Source organism: Pholis gunnellus, assembly GCF_910591455.1.
Source record: "Pholis gunnellus genome assembly, chromosome: 17".
Lineage (NCBI taxonomy): Eukaryota > Metazoa > Chordata > Actinopteri > Perciformes > Pholidae > Pholis > Pholis gunnellus.
Genome location: NC_136544.1, coordinates 7,245,435 through 7,261,133, shown reverse-complemented (window position 1 = coordinate 7,261,133; position 15,699 = coordinate 7,245,435). Strand labels below are relative to the sequence as shown.

Sequence of the window (15,699 nt, the reverse complement as noted above, 5' to 3'; positions counted from 1 at the left end):
TCAGTGCTGAGAGATATGTCCTTTGTAGCTCAGCGATGGATGCGTGACGGATAATCTTTGTCATTGTATTGCATCTCCACCATTTTTCTCTGCATGGTCCGCATTAATACATATTAATTGCATTACTAATTTACTTTGAAAAATGGCTTTTTTAAAAATGTAACCTCTGGCAGATAATGTATTATGTTAATTTTTTTTTTTAGAGGACTAAAATGTAGTCTGAGCCAGAAACAGATGAAATGTGTTCATGGATAATGTAATACCGTCTTTATAACATCATATAATTACATTAAACCATTCATTTAGCTTTTTCAGGTGACATTTTATACTGATGGCATAAGGATGATATTGATTAATCAAACATTAAAAATACTTAATCAAAAATAGTGACATTAAAACATCAGTTAAAGCCCCTGGCGACTTCATTTCAAATATTTAGTATTTTTTCTAAAACTAAATAAGCGACTAAGTTAAAGTTCAGTTAAAAAAACAACTTGTACTTGTCTTTCTTGGGAACGACACCGACCTCAGCAGTCTAGTGCCGTTCCGAGCTTAACGGTCTTTTAAGTGATAGCCTCTAAGCTTCAGATGTGTGTTTATTTGCTCCGGCAGTAAAATGGCCTACTAAAGAGGATTCCCGCGTTGCCTGTTTGGGTCCTCCGCCGGGGATACTTAACCCAAATTGAACCTCCGCTTGAATCCAATTCTGCTAATGGCTTGACAGCACGGCTCGGCTAAACTAGCACAGCGCTTCTCAATAAAGACTCTTTGGCGAGTGGAATAATGTGGCCTCAGCCTCCTTTTCTTCATTCAGCGAAGTGACATTCATAATGTAACATAGAGTGCAGAAAGATGCTCCTCAGTGATCTGTGATTGTCCCTCCTGTCACTGCTTCCACGACACAGCCGATGCTGATGAATACTAACAAATGATGCCGGAGGGTAATTCTGACCTTCTTTAAGTACACCCCCTTTATACATTACTGGGTTGCTGTCAAGATATGCTTCGCTTGCTCCGCTTGATGCAAGTGACAGAGAAATAGAGAGAGATGGAGAGCTGGATCGAGAGTGTAGAATCAGATAAGAGCGTCACATCAAAGAAGGGAATTAACAGAGGAGTCGGTGTTCTCAAGGCTTTGTTTTTTTCTCTCATTTAATTTTTATTCTTTCACAGCTTGACCTCTTTCTTCTTTTGCTATGTTTTACAACAGCTCATTACCAGAGGAGAAAGGGATGGAAAGATAGATAGATGGATGGGTGGAGGGGGGTGGTGGGGTGGGAGGGAGAGAGGGAGAGAGGGAGAGAGGGTAGCGAATGCAGGAAGGGAACAGTGCAAGGAGTGAAATCGACAGAGAGAAAAGAAAGACAGAAAAATGGGAAAGAAAGAAAGAGGGGAAGTGAGAGGAAGAGTAGGATAAGAAAAGAAAGAAGTTGAAGTCAGAAATACAGAAGGACATTAGGGTCTTCCTTTGTTAATCTCTATTCTCTTTAAATATCTACTTTATGCTTTAAAATGTGAGGTTTATTCCTGCAGGCATGTTTCATATCTATACATGAACAGAAACAAGAGCAGTTTGTATAAAAAAAGGGTCAAATAAATAGGATGAATAAAGCTGCGGGGACATCTGAAGAGGAGCGTGGCACACCACAGCTTACTTCCTATGGTGCAGCATTGCATTTCTAGCAAAGACAGCCGGGGGGTGGGGTGGGGTGGGTGGGGTGGGGGGGGTTGGGAAGAGGAGTGTGTGTAGCAGGAGTCGGCTGCAGTCTTGTCGGCTGGGAGCCAGGCTGGGGTGGTGAGGCCCGGGTGCAGGGGAGGAAGGGGGGGGCCAGCGGGTGTCGGGATGTAGCGGTGGCTGGGAGGTGATCTTGGGAGTGCTAGTCAGTCACACTGGGTGACTATTTATTCTTTCACCATGGCAGCGAACTCTGCAAGAAAGGAAGAAAAACAACACAAGATTTGTTAGGATTAGTTATTTTCGCTTTATATTAAAAGAAAATGTACAATAAAAATGGTGTTCACATTATGTCAAGTCTTACAATTGTATCCAAAAGTTACTGATGCTTTCGCAGTCACAGTCACGTTAACTTTATTCTGATCTATAATGAATGTAAACCTATCATAAAGAGTTAAACCTTTAATGTAATGCATGTCGGTTACAACCCGACCAGTTGTTCTACTAATGGGTGAAGTGAAAGCATTGCAACGCTGCTGCCCCATTAGCTCATTCAGTGACGGTGGAGAGCAGCTGCGATGAAGAGGATGCACCACTTGTTATTTTTACGATCATTTTGTCTGTTGCTAATTTCACTCCTAATGTTTGACCCCTCCCAACCCCGGTCATTTGTGGATAGTCCCTTAATGGGTCGACTCGTGCCATCGTGTATGTGTGCGTATGTGTGTGTTCTCGCCACAATCATTTTGCTTGGCGTCTGTTTTGTGTGACCTGGTGACGCTCCCACTAATAGAACAATGTTTACCATCGACTCCAATCTTGCCGTCACCATCCTTGTCGGCTGCACTTAAAAATTCTTTGGTTTCCTTGTCTGTCAGGTCCCGGCCATCTTTGGCGAAACCCTGCAGGACGAATCTAAGCAGGGACAGAAAAGCAGAAAGGATACATGTCCCAGAACATTTGTTGAATCCTTTGGGTTTATATGCATGTGTGCGTGTGTGTGTGTGTGTGTGTGTGTGTGCTTGTCTCACTTGAGCTCCTCCTCCTCTATGAAGCCGCTGTTGTCGGCGTCCAGCACCAAGAAGACCTTCTTCACTTCGTCAAAAGACTTGGCCTTCAGACCGACCATCTCGAAAAACTTCTTATGGTCAAAGGAGCCAGCAACTGCACACACACACACACACACACACACACACACACACACACACACACACACACAGAGGCACACAAGCATACAAACACAAAGATGCAAAATGTCAATACTTTACAAACATTTCTTTACATTTCACAAAAACTTTTTTTTGCATTGAAAGGGTTTTAATGTTAGTAATGCAAAAACACAGATTTTCTATCGGATATCAAAATGCTTGAAATGACAAAACATGATTTCTCCAAAGTGCAATTTAAATAATTGACACTGTTGGCCATGACATAAACCCATATGGTTGTTATAGTACCTAAGAGAGTCATGTATTTATTTGTTCTATAACAATAAGGACATTGTATAATAGAAGAAATGATAATGGGAATACAGTTTGGGGCTAAAAAAACCACTTCTAGAACCAGCTGCCATTGGCCAGATCTGGACATTGCTTTTACCTGCAAATGCATCGAGAGATTTCTTGATGTCATCAGCGTTGAGAATGCTGCTCATTGCCATCTCAGCTGTTGAAGAAAATTGAGATGAGAATAAAAAGACAGAGGAGAGGGCGACAGAGAAGGAAGAGAAGGACAGAGGTTAAAAACGAGGTCGATGGAGAGCAGAGCGATAGCTCAGAGACTTTCTCCTGTTACACTGGTGACATTGTAGAAATGGAGCAGGAAACCAGGACATGTGAGGTGGCAAGTGACAGACTGAATCAGCGACTGTCGAAGAGGAGTGACAAAGGGAGAGAGGGGAATATATACCCGAGCAGGAGTTGAGAGCAGGAGGGGGAGGAGGTTTGGTTGTGGTGCTATGGGACGTGTCAAAATTAAGATATGACGGAACCAGAACAACCAGGTTGGTGTCCTTGTCGGTGTCTTGATATCAGAGCCTCTGATATCGATGTGCTCTTAAAGATGAAAGCAGGGCACAGAGTCAGCTGTGTCTGAAATACCATAGGAGAATCCAGTTTGTCAGCCCGGTCCAGGGGGAGAACCGTCTTGTACCTCACACTATGAAAGGTGAACCCAGCACTAAGCGGCCCTTTGGCTTTTTACTCCGTGCGTGTGACCGAACCCGATCGCTGCATATGAAGTTGTCACCTTCCCCCCCCCCGACTTTGACCGACGCCCTCCTCTCCTACTGCAAACGCACGGCGACTTGGCGCTGAACACAGAGATGGAGAAACACAAAGAATCTACCGAGGTGCTGAGTAGGAGTGAGCGACATGTGGATTAGAGGATGCGGTGCTCTGATTTCACTTCGCTGATTGCGGTCTGGCAAACCTTAATAAGGATTTGTTTGGGACACACATTATTTCAAGTACGCTGTTCGACAGATGATTGACACTTCACTCAGACTTCCACACAAACCTCACCTGCACCAAACTCAACACACACACAACTTGTTGAGCAGTCAGCCGTGTTTGCTTTCAGCAACAACAATAAAAACTCTTTCTTGGAAGTCAAATTTTGCTCAAACTAAACATGCAAAGAGAGACATCTTCATATAAAAAGCCTGCTTCTTGGTCCAGCAGCCAGCTTCCAGGCTCAATGGACCTTTTCCAGACTAAAATCTCTTGTTGACAAGACTAGAACTCCGCATCTAAAGCGTGACTTCAGCGACACATGAGCTGTACTGAAGCATCAAGTCCTTTCAACAAACTCTGACTTAAATTTGGCCGCCATTTTCCTCAGAATGGGTCGCTGACAGCTGCCAGCCACACTGTCTTCAACAGACGGACTAACATCAGACATTTATTGGTTTTTAAGTAGGCTCCATGAGGAGTATACAGGAACAGAACTGTGTCACATAGCGAGCATAAAAAGACGAGGGTTCTCAGTGTGAGTGTGGATGGATACTTTGATAGCATATCTCTTCTGTGAGTTGGGAGATTGACGGACATCAAAAACACTTCTAAAAATGATTTTTGTTTGGGTTTTTCCCCTCAGATATTTTGGTGTCTACAAAGTGATACACTGACAGACATTGCCATCCCCAGAGCCATGAAGCCAGCATCGCTAAAAACCTGTACTTGTGAGATGTGGTCTGGCTTTTCAAGGGGATCCTGTGTAGGAGAACGTATCGTAAACCCCTGAGCCATAGAAATAGAATAGGAGTAGAACAGACATTGAATTGTTCTCTTCGCTGAGTAGACTAGAACAACAACAAAAAAGGCAATTGGTTGTTAGTTGTTGCGGTGACAACACAGGTCAGTGGGGCTTTAAAGTGTTGACGCAACTCGCCGGGAAGAGAGCGGACGCAGCTTCGGAGACGGATGGCTGGCTAGTTAGCTACGTAGCTTGACCTTCTCCGTGGTGGCGGGGAGTGAGGCGGAGGGACCGTTAGACCCAGCGCTGCCGCTGGCCACCAGCTGTTCGGTTCATTTCCTGTAACCAATGGAGCATTAAAGCAGGGTGGAATTAGCACGTTAACTAGCTAGCTTGCTGATTCCATCGTTAGCATTAAAACATGGTGGAACTAGCAGTTTGTAATTCCACCCTGCGTTGCCCACCACTCTGTCAAGCAGGGTGGACTGATGTCTCATAGAAAGATCACAGTAATGGCAGGGTATCAGCATCATCCTTGTACCGTCATCACCATCACTATGCTCCCCGTGTGCGGCCTATAATGCTGAGCTGGCCAATATCAATATGTCCTTCTCAGTGGAAATACAGTCTGAGTCGCCTGTACATTTCCCTGCGTTTTGCTGCATCACGCCTCAAGCAGTCCAACTATTGTAATAACATCTGCTTCGTAGTCTGCAACACTGTGGATTTATGAGGCTAATAATCACAGAAACACAATGTTATTCATGTGGGTTACATTCTGAAACTGTAAAATATTTACCACAGTGTGGGGAAATCAACAGCAATTAAGACATAACCTAGAGGATGGTAAATATGTTACATACAAATTAGATGTATCCTGGCTCGATCTTTAAGTGTTTTTGATATTAGCTACTAACAGCTAAATGCAGTGTTACTATTAGAAGTAGTTCAATGTTCTCTTCCATTGGTGTCACACTCCACTTCAGTGATGTACGAGCTTCTTGGCGTTATCTAGTTCAGTAACATACTGCTGCACACACAGATCAATACTGAACACTGCTTAACTTGTGTGGCCACACAGCCAATCTTTTATCATTATAAAAGCACAACCTCCTTCTGACCTTTACCACAAAGGTGTCCGCGGGGAAAAAAGACAATTCGCCGTGAAATGAGGAGGATAAGATTGATTTACTGAGCTATCTCAGTGTAGTGTGCTGCCAGTGGAACTGTCCAACATACACCACATTGATTTATTTAAAGGAAATGAAGTATCAGTTGTGTCTTCTTCAATGGTTCAGCTAGTCCACCTGCTAAATTCAGCGTCATGTTTCATTCAGTAGAACTCTGATTTGACATATCAGCAGTCACAAACATAACGTTCACTCACTTTACATGGAGCTAAAATTCATACCGAAGTATGTTAAATCATGTTGGCCGAATGAGTCAGTGTCTGTTTAAGCTTGAGTAGATGTTTACCAGTAAGCTTGGCTTCGTTCAATTTAACATATTTTCCCCAACAGAAGGGACTGTTGAACACTTTATTTGCCTCATTGTCATGCATTTAAAATGTTAATTAACTTAAACAGACTTTTCACAATTCACTTCGTGTGATAAATTTGTCTTCACAAAGCAGAATTCTGATTTAATGAAATCACGTGTTATAAAGATTGCGAAGTCGTGCTGACTGCTGGTGTTTCGAGATGTTTGTAGAGGAGTAACGTTACAAATCTTAAGTTTATTTAACTTAGTTAACGGAAGAGCTGTTAAAGGTAAATATATAGGAGTTGTACAAAGTTCTATGCTATGATTGAGGAGTGACACAGGGACACGGGGACCCCAGATCTGTTAAATTGAGCAATATGTTAATGGTTTCTAGCAGTCACTGGACTCCAAAAACTCCAGACAGGAAGTGAGAGAGGAGGAGGTGAGTATCAAAATTAGACAGGAAACATTGAAACATTGAACTGCGTGGGTTGATTGTGTCAACATGCGTATGTTTGTATATTTCAGAGGATGGCTCAACAGACATACGGGTGTGTTTACATGACTCTATACACTGCGTCCTTTTCTAAAAAATATTGCTGTGAATATTTTTACAGCCACAGATAATTTCATCTTCAAAGATTATTTTATAAGTTTGAGCTGTGAAGATGATTCAAACAATGTTCTTTCATTTTCATAATCAGACTCGACCAAGGTTGAAGTCTGCTGCGCTGCACCGCTGATATGATGAATTTATTGTGTACAGTCGTTGTCTCCAAGAACCATCTAGAATGTTTCTAAACGTGAATTGTACTGGATGACCTTGCTTTCTTTTTTCCTTCGCTCTTTACTGCACTGACTTCTTCAGTCTTGAAAGCCTGCCCCTGAGGTGTGTTGTTTACTTCTACTTTAAACTCACAAGAAGTCAACATTGTCATTGCTGAAGCAGAAAGCTGAGGCGATAAGATATATTGCCTGCTCAGAAGTCTCAATACAAAAGGGGGAAAAAAAGCATAAAACAAAGCTTGAGCTGAACCAAACTCTGGATTCTTCAATTTGGTCAAACTGGTTTTTATTAGTATTACTCTTTATTAGTCATACATTTTCATTAGACAACAGCAAGGAAATATCTGACCATGGAACTGCCATTTTAGAGGGGTCATGTATGTGCTTCATAGCGTATGGAGAAAAAAAGGGAAGTAAGCGAACAATGCGTGACATGAAAAAGGAGTTTTAAAGGTTTCTGCAGGATACTGATCTCCTTCATGAGGCCTGTGAATGTACAGTATGTGAAACTGGGGTTTCCTTTGTGTGGGAAGTCCCATCACCCTGATGGCCTCATAAGTGTGGGAAACCTAACCTAACCTAAGCATGCTGGGCTGCCAACTGTAACAGCTGCATGAACGTGTGAATGTGTGTGTGTGTGTTTATGTGTGTCACAGAGGATGCCAAGCAGGCTAGGATGAAGAGGTGCAAGGCTTAAAGAAGAATGTACTTGCATTTCAAGAAATCTGAGCCCCTTGTGTTCATTCGACTGTTGTGTGTATGTTTGTCAAAAGCAGAGGCAAGGAGAAAAGGAGAAGGGAAAAATAATAATATGCGTCCTCAGTATCGTATCAGTTTGTGAACTAGAAGTGAACTCTTGTCCTCTACATGAATAGGCTTTGAAGGTATTATGTGTGTGTGTGTGTGTGTTTTTCTCCCTTTATGCTGCTGCGTCAGTGTACTGCAATGAGGCGTTTAACAATGAGCATTGTGTTGTGGTTTGTACACCACTGGAGCTTTTATGCCGCTTTAAGCTTAAATTGAGGTCACCAATATTGGGATGTCTTTGTGATGAATGGCTGGATAAGAACGGCTGTTCCTCTCCATGTGTGTCTTTGGTTACTAATATAAAAACACTTTGCCTGGATACAATATTTAGAGATATGACAGAATTCAGATTATTACAATATTGGTGATCTCCATCAGAAATGGGGCTCCATGACTTGAGCCACTTGGGGTTCAGGGTCTCGCTCAAGGACACTTTGACATGCGGTCAGTCAGAGCCAGGAATCAAACCCCGCTCTCTCCACTGAGCCACAGCCACCACATCAAAGGTTTCCCTGTGACTTTCTTCCTCCATAAAAGCTTTTTATCTAAATTGCTACTAATCTGCACAGTTGATCTTCAAATAAACCCGATGGTTGAATGGGTTGAATGTAGCGAGAGCTACCTTTTCAGTGTGCACTACATTGTCTATTGATTTTATAGGGCTGTTGATAAAGTACAATGGTGTTCATTCAAAAGCACACACACACACACACACACACACACACACACACAGCAAGGCGGACTGTGGATTGGATTTGATAAAAGTAGTACAGAGGCCTGAGGATCATCTGGCTATTATCACCACTGTCCACTGGCTAATCCTCTGGCAGGCACAGAACAGGATTAACTGCACAGTTAGAGTTTGGCAACAACCGTAGTCCTGTGTGTGTGTGTGTGTGTGTGTGTGTGTGTGTGTGTGTGCGTGCGTGCGTGCATGTAAGTGTGTGTGTGTAGGTGTGTGTGCGTTCATAACTGCACAGTACTTAATTGCCTTCCTGATTGACTGAATGTAAATTAGGTAGTATAGGATTCATTTGTGTAACAATCTTCTTTTTCTGGCCCCTCTCCTTCACATGATCATAGTTACATGGTTGTAATAAACTGTAACTTGTTATGTATTTTAGTATTGCCAAACGGAAAACACTCGGCTGCTAATATTTCGCGTCCAAACTATTCGTACTGGCAGCGAAGCGAATTTGCATTTACACTTTTTCAATAAAAGGCTGGAATAGATTCAGGCAGGCAGAGGACCAACTACCGGGATCTTACTGACCCAGAGCAGCGTCTGGCAGTCTGTCTGAGGTAAATGGTTGTATAGCCTAAGCTACTGTAAGATATCTAATCGAGTTTACCTTCAGCAAAATGCTACCACTACATTTGAGTTCCTTCTGGTAAACATATTATGCAAAGTTTATGTCTGGGGTTTTTTTAATTGTGAAAGGTAAGAACAAAGTGTGCATGTGCTTTTTTGCCGTGCAACTTTCTCCCCCCCACGCCCCGTTATGTAAAGGCCTTAAGAGTCTACAGCCATGGCGGACTCTCTGTGTTCTCACAGCAGTGCTAGTTGCTAACAATGACGATGCTAAGATTCTGCAGGTATTTGCAATGGCAATCCATCATTTGTATATGCAAGAAGCCTTGCCATGGCTACTCACTGCCACTTAGCATACTGTAGGCACCACTAAGATTAATAATCGAATAAAATCACAAACTCTAATGAAGTGATTTTGCAAAACACATAAGCTTTGCGATGACAGCGTGCATGACAGCGTGCATGACAGCGTGCAGACTCGATAAACATTTGCATAAAATATTACGAAACACATTAAAGATGTAAATTCCATTTAATCTGCCATTAAAAGGAACAGCGTCGAGAGTTTTTAAAAAAAAGCATACATATTTCATTCTGACACACAAACAAAATATTATGCGTCCTAATTAACTGAGACCGCATGCACTTAAGTGTCTTATGAATATTCATCGTATATAATGCGTCTGCTGTACGAGTACATGCAGGATTTTTTTTTTTAAATCTCTGTGATCAGCCGTTGAATCACAAATTAATTCTCAAGAGGAGCTTCATGCCTTTCACTGCATCAGCATTTTGACAAAGTTTCAAAGCACTTTCCTGGAGCACGGGTGGAGACTGTATTCAATCTCATTAGGTGTAATTAAAATTTGACCTTGAACGGTATCGCAAAGCAAGCCCTGCAACTAAATGGTCTCTTATTTTAGCAGCAAACGGCTGCTATCAGAAAGTTATTCCCTAGTTGATTTACTGTCTCTATCTAAACTCAAACTATAAAAGGAGCCTGTAAAAGAAGGTAAATTACATTTCTTCACACATTTCTCTATCCTAGCCTCTCCTATTGGTTTCATCCATCACTGCATTTGATCACAAATGATATCTCATGTACATCTTCGTCTTACCAGGTCACGTGATGACTGATGTTGAGGTGGGAAGAAGGGCCAGATAGGTGCAGGAGGGACGTCCAGTAAAAAAAAAAGGAGGCTCTGCTCTCTCTGTTTTATACGTATGTTCTCCAACTATTTTGGGATGAAAAATGGGCGTCCAGTTCAGCACGGGGTCAGTGATGATCGGCTGCTCAGGCCGGACCCCGTATCGCTTTCCTCACTGCACTCGTGCTAATCAAACATTACTATTAATAATCATCACTCTCCACCTCTCATGCCAGCCACTCTTCTTTTCTTATGCTCGCCCCTCCCTTTCTCCAACACTCCCTCCACCTCCCACCCGAGGGACACTCCCTCTGTCCTCCAATCCCCCTCTGATCTGTTTCTCCTCCCTTCTCTTTCTCTCTCTTCTCTCAAACTTTTCATTTTCACTTTTAATTCTCATTAACCACTTCCTCCTCTAAGGCATTCAGTATCGTCAGTGACGCATTATGAGGCCCAGACCTCCTCTACCTTTATCACTAGTGGGTTTTTTTTCTCTTACCCGTATCAGATATATTAGATATATGATCATTTTTACAGTGTCCGGTGCTGTTTTGGCAGAAACATTAGCTGATACAAAAGCGGTATGTATTTATATAATTACATTAAAGATTTGTTTTCATTAGTGCAATTATATGTTCACTAAGCCATTCCATTCTTGTATGTCATACATGACGTTTACAGTGAAAACGAGGGGAAATGTCCCTCTCTCAATTCTTTCATACTTCTTGAAACACTGGGTCTTTACTTTCAAGATGTCAATAGCTGAAATGATAATTGTTGCTGGTAGATTTGATCAGCAGTAGCTAGTTTGACTAAGATCAACCGAGACCCAGAACAACTCCACAGTCCATTATGCAGGACGTAGTGACTCTGCAGAGAACCTAAACAATAAAACACTTTGACATTGCCAGGCTATACATCCCTCTGGGACAGTGCAGCACTCCTCCCCGAGGGTTCACTTATAGACGTGAAGTGATTATAGATCGCAGCAAACATCAGCTGTTTTCCACCAGCGGTATTACAGAAGAGCCTCTCACGCTGACCTTTAGGAAGGGTTGGTCGGGAGAGGCGGATGCGAGACTTGAGGGCTACTGTCCCGTACGTGAAAGCCATAAACGGGTTGTCTTGGGAGACGCGGGTTTATATTGATTCTCTGTGTTGTTGCTGGGAATGTTTGTGTGCCTTGTACTGCGGGGAATGGCGTGAGCCATTAATATAGGAACGGGTGTTCTCCGCTGTGGAGCGACTTTCAACAACGGGATTATCTCAATTACTGTCAAGGTATTATTTCATGAGACGGCCATCAATTTTATGATCGACGTTGTGTTGATGTTGGACGATTTATTGTTCTCCAGAAGCTCTTTATGCCAGGGACTGTCCCCGCCAGTCAAGATGAGTCATTTGATCAACTACTTTAAATGACTTGTGTTTACTGGCAAAGACCGTTTTAATGGTGTTTGGCTTCTCTCGGGTATCTGGACAACAAAACCGTATTTTGTAAAACAATCGCATGGGTCGATCTGCACAGCTCTATGAAACTTGCCATTTACTCTCTCTTTCTCTTTCTCGGTCTCTTTCTGTCCTCTGCTCTGTATTCCCTTTGGCACAACTGTGCAGGGACATCACTCCCAATCCAATTCACAAACCTTCCCCTCAAAGTCCTAAATCTTTTTAACCATTAGATGCCCTCTCTCTTTCATCTCGTACTTACTTTTGGTGCAGCTTTTTCTCTCGGCTCTTTCTATTGCTATATATCAAGTTGCTGCTAGACCCCTTTAAATGTATGGGAGGGGGTCGCCTTGATCCCACGAGGGTGCGTGTTGCAGCTCTCTCTGGGATCAGTAGGGGGGGACAGGAGGAAGGGGGGGAATGAAAGGAGAAAGGTGTGTACTGACAAGTGAAGCCGGCAGGGAGATAGAAGTAGATGATGAAAGAGGAGGAATGAAAAGAGGGAAGGCAAGGGAGAAAGTCAAAGGGAAATGCAGACGGAGCAAAAAGAGAGAAGTAAAAAGGGAGGGTTGAGACCAGTGAAGTGGCAGAGGGCGAGAGGTTGACAATGGCTCTCACCGGGGAATGCCGGTGTTAGATGACGCATGGACGGGATGGAGGGCAGGGAAGAGAGAGAAAGCCAAATGACAGAAAATAAGGAAGAGAAATTCACATCATGGGTAAGGCTTTATCTCACCCAAAGCCCGCACAGCTATGGCCTGACTAAGAAAACCATCAGGGGGGGGGGGGGTTCACTATTCTCACAAAACACAAAAGAGCATCAGAACAGTTGTCCCACTGCTTCAGATGATTAGACTATCCCAAAATACTTTACATGGTAAACAAAGGTCTGGTCTCACCTTTTCATGCTCAGGTTTTGAGTAACACGTCAGATTACATTCATATTACATTCTGTAACTTTGAAGAAAGGAGAGGTATTCTCTGGATCAACTAGGATAAAGCAAAGTCCCGGGAGGAGAAGATGAGAGAACAAGTGATGGGAATAAGAAAAGGTAGACAGGAGAGAGAGAGAAAGGGAGCGAGTGAGAGAGAGGGAGAGATGCTTTTGAACCTGAGTCCAGGTAAGCCAACATAATGCAGACACATTGGGAAGCTACTTTGAGGGTAGCATCAAGAGACGGAGAGAGGAGTGTGATTCCAGCTATCTAATTTCTGCACACTCTTTTTTTATTTCATTACAATGTGTAAAAACAACTAGACCTAAGTTGTGTATTTGTTGAGTTGTGTACTTACATTATCTCAAATGTTGCTAACAAACCCAGAGACCTATAAGTAACTCATATTTTATTCAAGGTAACGGTGCGTTTCATTTGCTCGCCCTGCAATGGGGTCATATTCCCTTTGTACATGCGGCGGCGTTGTGGTCGTCTTCCAGAAGTTGACAAAAGTGAACTTTTATATGTTTGCTTTAGAGAGAAAAAAAACCCCTCTGAGGATAGAAAATGACATGTGCGTTTATGTCATGGGTCTTTTACAATCAGAGCAACCACGTTTTGTAGAATGTGTGTCTTTCTTTACTACATATGCTCTCCATGAGGGGTTCAAATCCTTGCTTACCCCTGTTCTCAATATAAACCAGGGCCCTTGACATAACGTCTCAAGAATCATCCTACCATGTTGTTGTCATCTGTCTAGTTCCATCTTTGTAGATGATATTCTTGTAGGTTTTACGAGCCACTGTCCTGCTATGCAGATGATGCTCAATTATATTTCCTCCATTCTATATTCTGCTATTATTGGAGTTATCTTTGACAATCATGTTAATGCATCATAAGAATTAAGGTTAATTATCTTAAGGAATAGATTGTCGCATCAAAGATCTTTTTTTTCAGAATCCTGAACAGAATTACTAAAACAAGCTCAACAAATAGTCGTCTAACTCAGTAGTAGACTACATTTTCTCCACACCTTGTGTTTGGTTGCTATACACACACACACACACACACACACACACACACACACACACATTAGTGAGGGAACTGGACCAGAGTCACTGGATAACAACATGTGCTAAATGCCCAAATAGCAAATAATGGGAACTGATGTTGCGGGTCTTTGACTTCACTTGTCCTCAACACTGAGCAGGTTGTCTCCACACAGCAGGAAGGCTTTCTTTGTCTAACATCTGATCAAATGATGCTTTTAGAACAAAGTCGGCATCTTTCTAACAAGCGGTTTGCATTCAGAGAAAGTCAGTCTGTTTGATTTATTTAGTTCAGAATGCCGAAGCTTGTGCAAAGTGACAGGTTTCATAGACGCAGACATGCTGGAGGGAGGAGGACATGATAAAAGAAAACGATTGCCTGGAACAAATGCTGACGTAGAGTCTGACTTCAGCATAAGTGCATCTCACCCGCAACAACAGCAAACTACTTCTGAAGCAAAAATAATTTTGATTTGATGATGCTTGTAGGTAAATAATGTCATGGGCCATTTTGGGATGCTTCAGTATGCCAATCAACAAATCAACTCTATGTGTCGTGTCAGCCATTACAAGGACCATAAAATCCATAAAAAAACTCAAGGTATACGTGAAGGTTCAATACATGAAGGCACACTTTTTCCAAAATGTATCATGACTCACAGTCACGTGTTTGTGAGAGCGACACAGAGAGAAAAGAGCTGTTCTATGGCATCATCTCCGTCCTCCACGAGCACTATTATACTGCTCTGTCCCAGCAGTTATTTCTCCATCTGTCTCGCTCACTCTGAAAAGGGTGCAGATTGAAAAGAAATTGAGTGGAATAAGAAAGGCAGAGAAAAGTGAATAAGATGACAAATGCTGAGCAAGGAGGATGGATGGATGGGTAGATAGATAGGGGGGTGACCCGATACTTGACAGCAAGAATGAGAATGAGACGGGAGAGGAGAGGAATGAGTTTCCTGTTAATAGGAAATCCAATCCAATCTCGTCTGCTGTCTGTTTCTGTGTAAGTGTGTCCAATGTGTGTATGTTTGCCGGATGCTCGTGCAGCAGGATCCACCTGCTTGAACATTGTTCTTTCTGCATAAAGATTAGGGCATCTCGACAGATACCCCCCCCCCCCCCCACCCTCTTACACCGTATAATCACATCCTTTAGATGCAAAAGAGGCCGTCCTCGCTGCAGAGCCGGCAGATATCAGATGTACGAAGACACCAAGAGACTCGGAGGACAGGAAGACGGATTGACCTGTCCGTATACACACAGAGGAGTGACGCATGGAAAGAGAGAAGATGGGAAAAGAGGGGGCAAAAGGCTGCACAGAGGGAGAGAAGATTTGTCGAAAGTGGTTTAGGGAGGAAGACGTATGAGCATTGTGACAGAAGAGTGTCAGGCATCTTTCTTTGCGTCTGTCCGTTTCTCTGGATGATGAGATCTCTATCAAAGCCATCAACAGCACCTTTTATCACTTCAATCTTCATCCCCATCATCACTTCATCTCCGCTGTGATCATTGATGCGATGCTGGATTAGCAGGCCGAGTCTGCGGACTGCACACGTAATAATGAATATTAACATCACTAGAAGATGGAGAGCTTCCCATTAAAGAGACTTGTTTTACAACTTATATTGGCTCATGTTTTATACATTTTACCATCTGTCTTAATGTGCTGTTGAGTTCTAGCGATGTGGTGACACTGGTACATACATGTTACACTCTAAGGCGAAAAGTCAGATCCAATCATTTAAATAGGTCTTCAATTTAATATGCAAGCTCAATCATGTCCATTCAGGTGGAAATCTTTAATAAGCATGTCTACAGCCATTAGCGGCCCTGTGAGGCTAGCACCTTGAGCTAAATG

General features: G+C 42.7%; 1 protein-coding gene across 1 annotated transcript; it reads right to left on the bottom strand.

The window, feature by feature from the left end:
- Positions 1–1,170: 1,170 nt before the first annotated feature.
- On the bottom strand, positions 1,171–10,435 carry pvalb6 (parvalbumin 6). Its single transcript, XM_079177169.1, has 5 exons — positions 10,376–10,435; positions 3,275–3,340; positions 2,707–2,839; positions 2,481–2,590; positions 1,171–1,928 (listed from the first exon to the last, which is right to left on the bottom strand). Exons 2-5 carry the CDS (start codon positions 3,333–3,335, stop codon positions 1,903–1,905), a joined length of 330 nt encoding a protein of 109 aa, XP_079033295.1. The 5' UTR covers positions 3,336–3,340; positions 10,376–10,435; the 3' UTR covers positions 1,171–1,902.
- Positions 10,436–15,699: the final 5,264 nt, after the last annotated feature.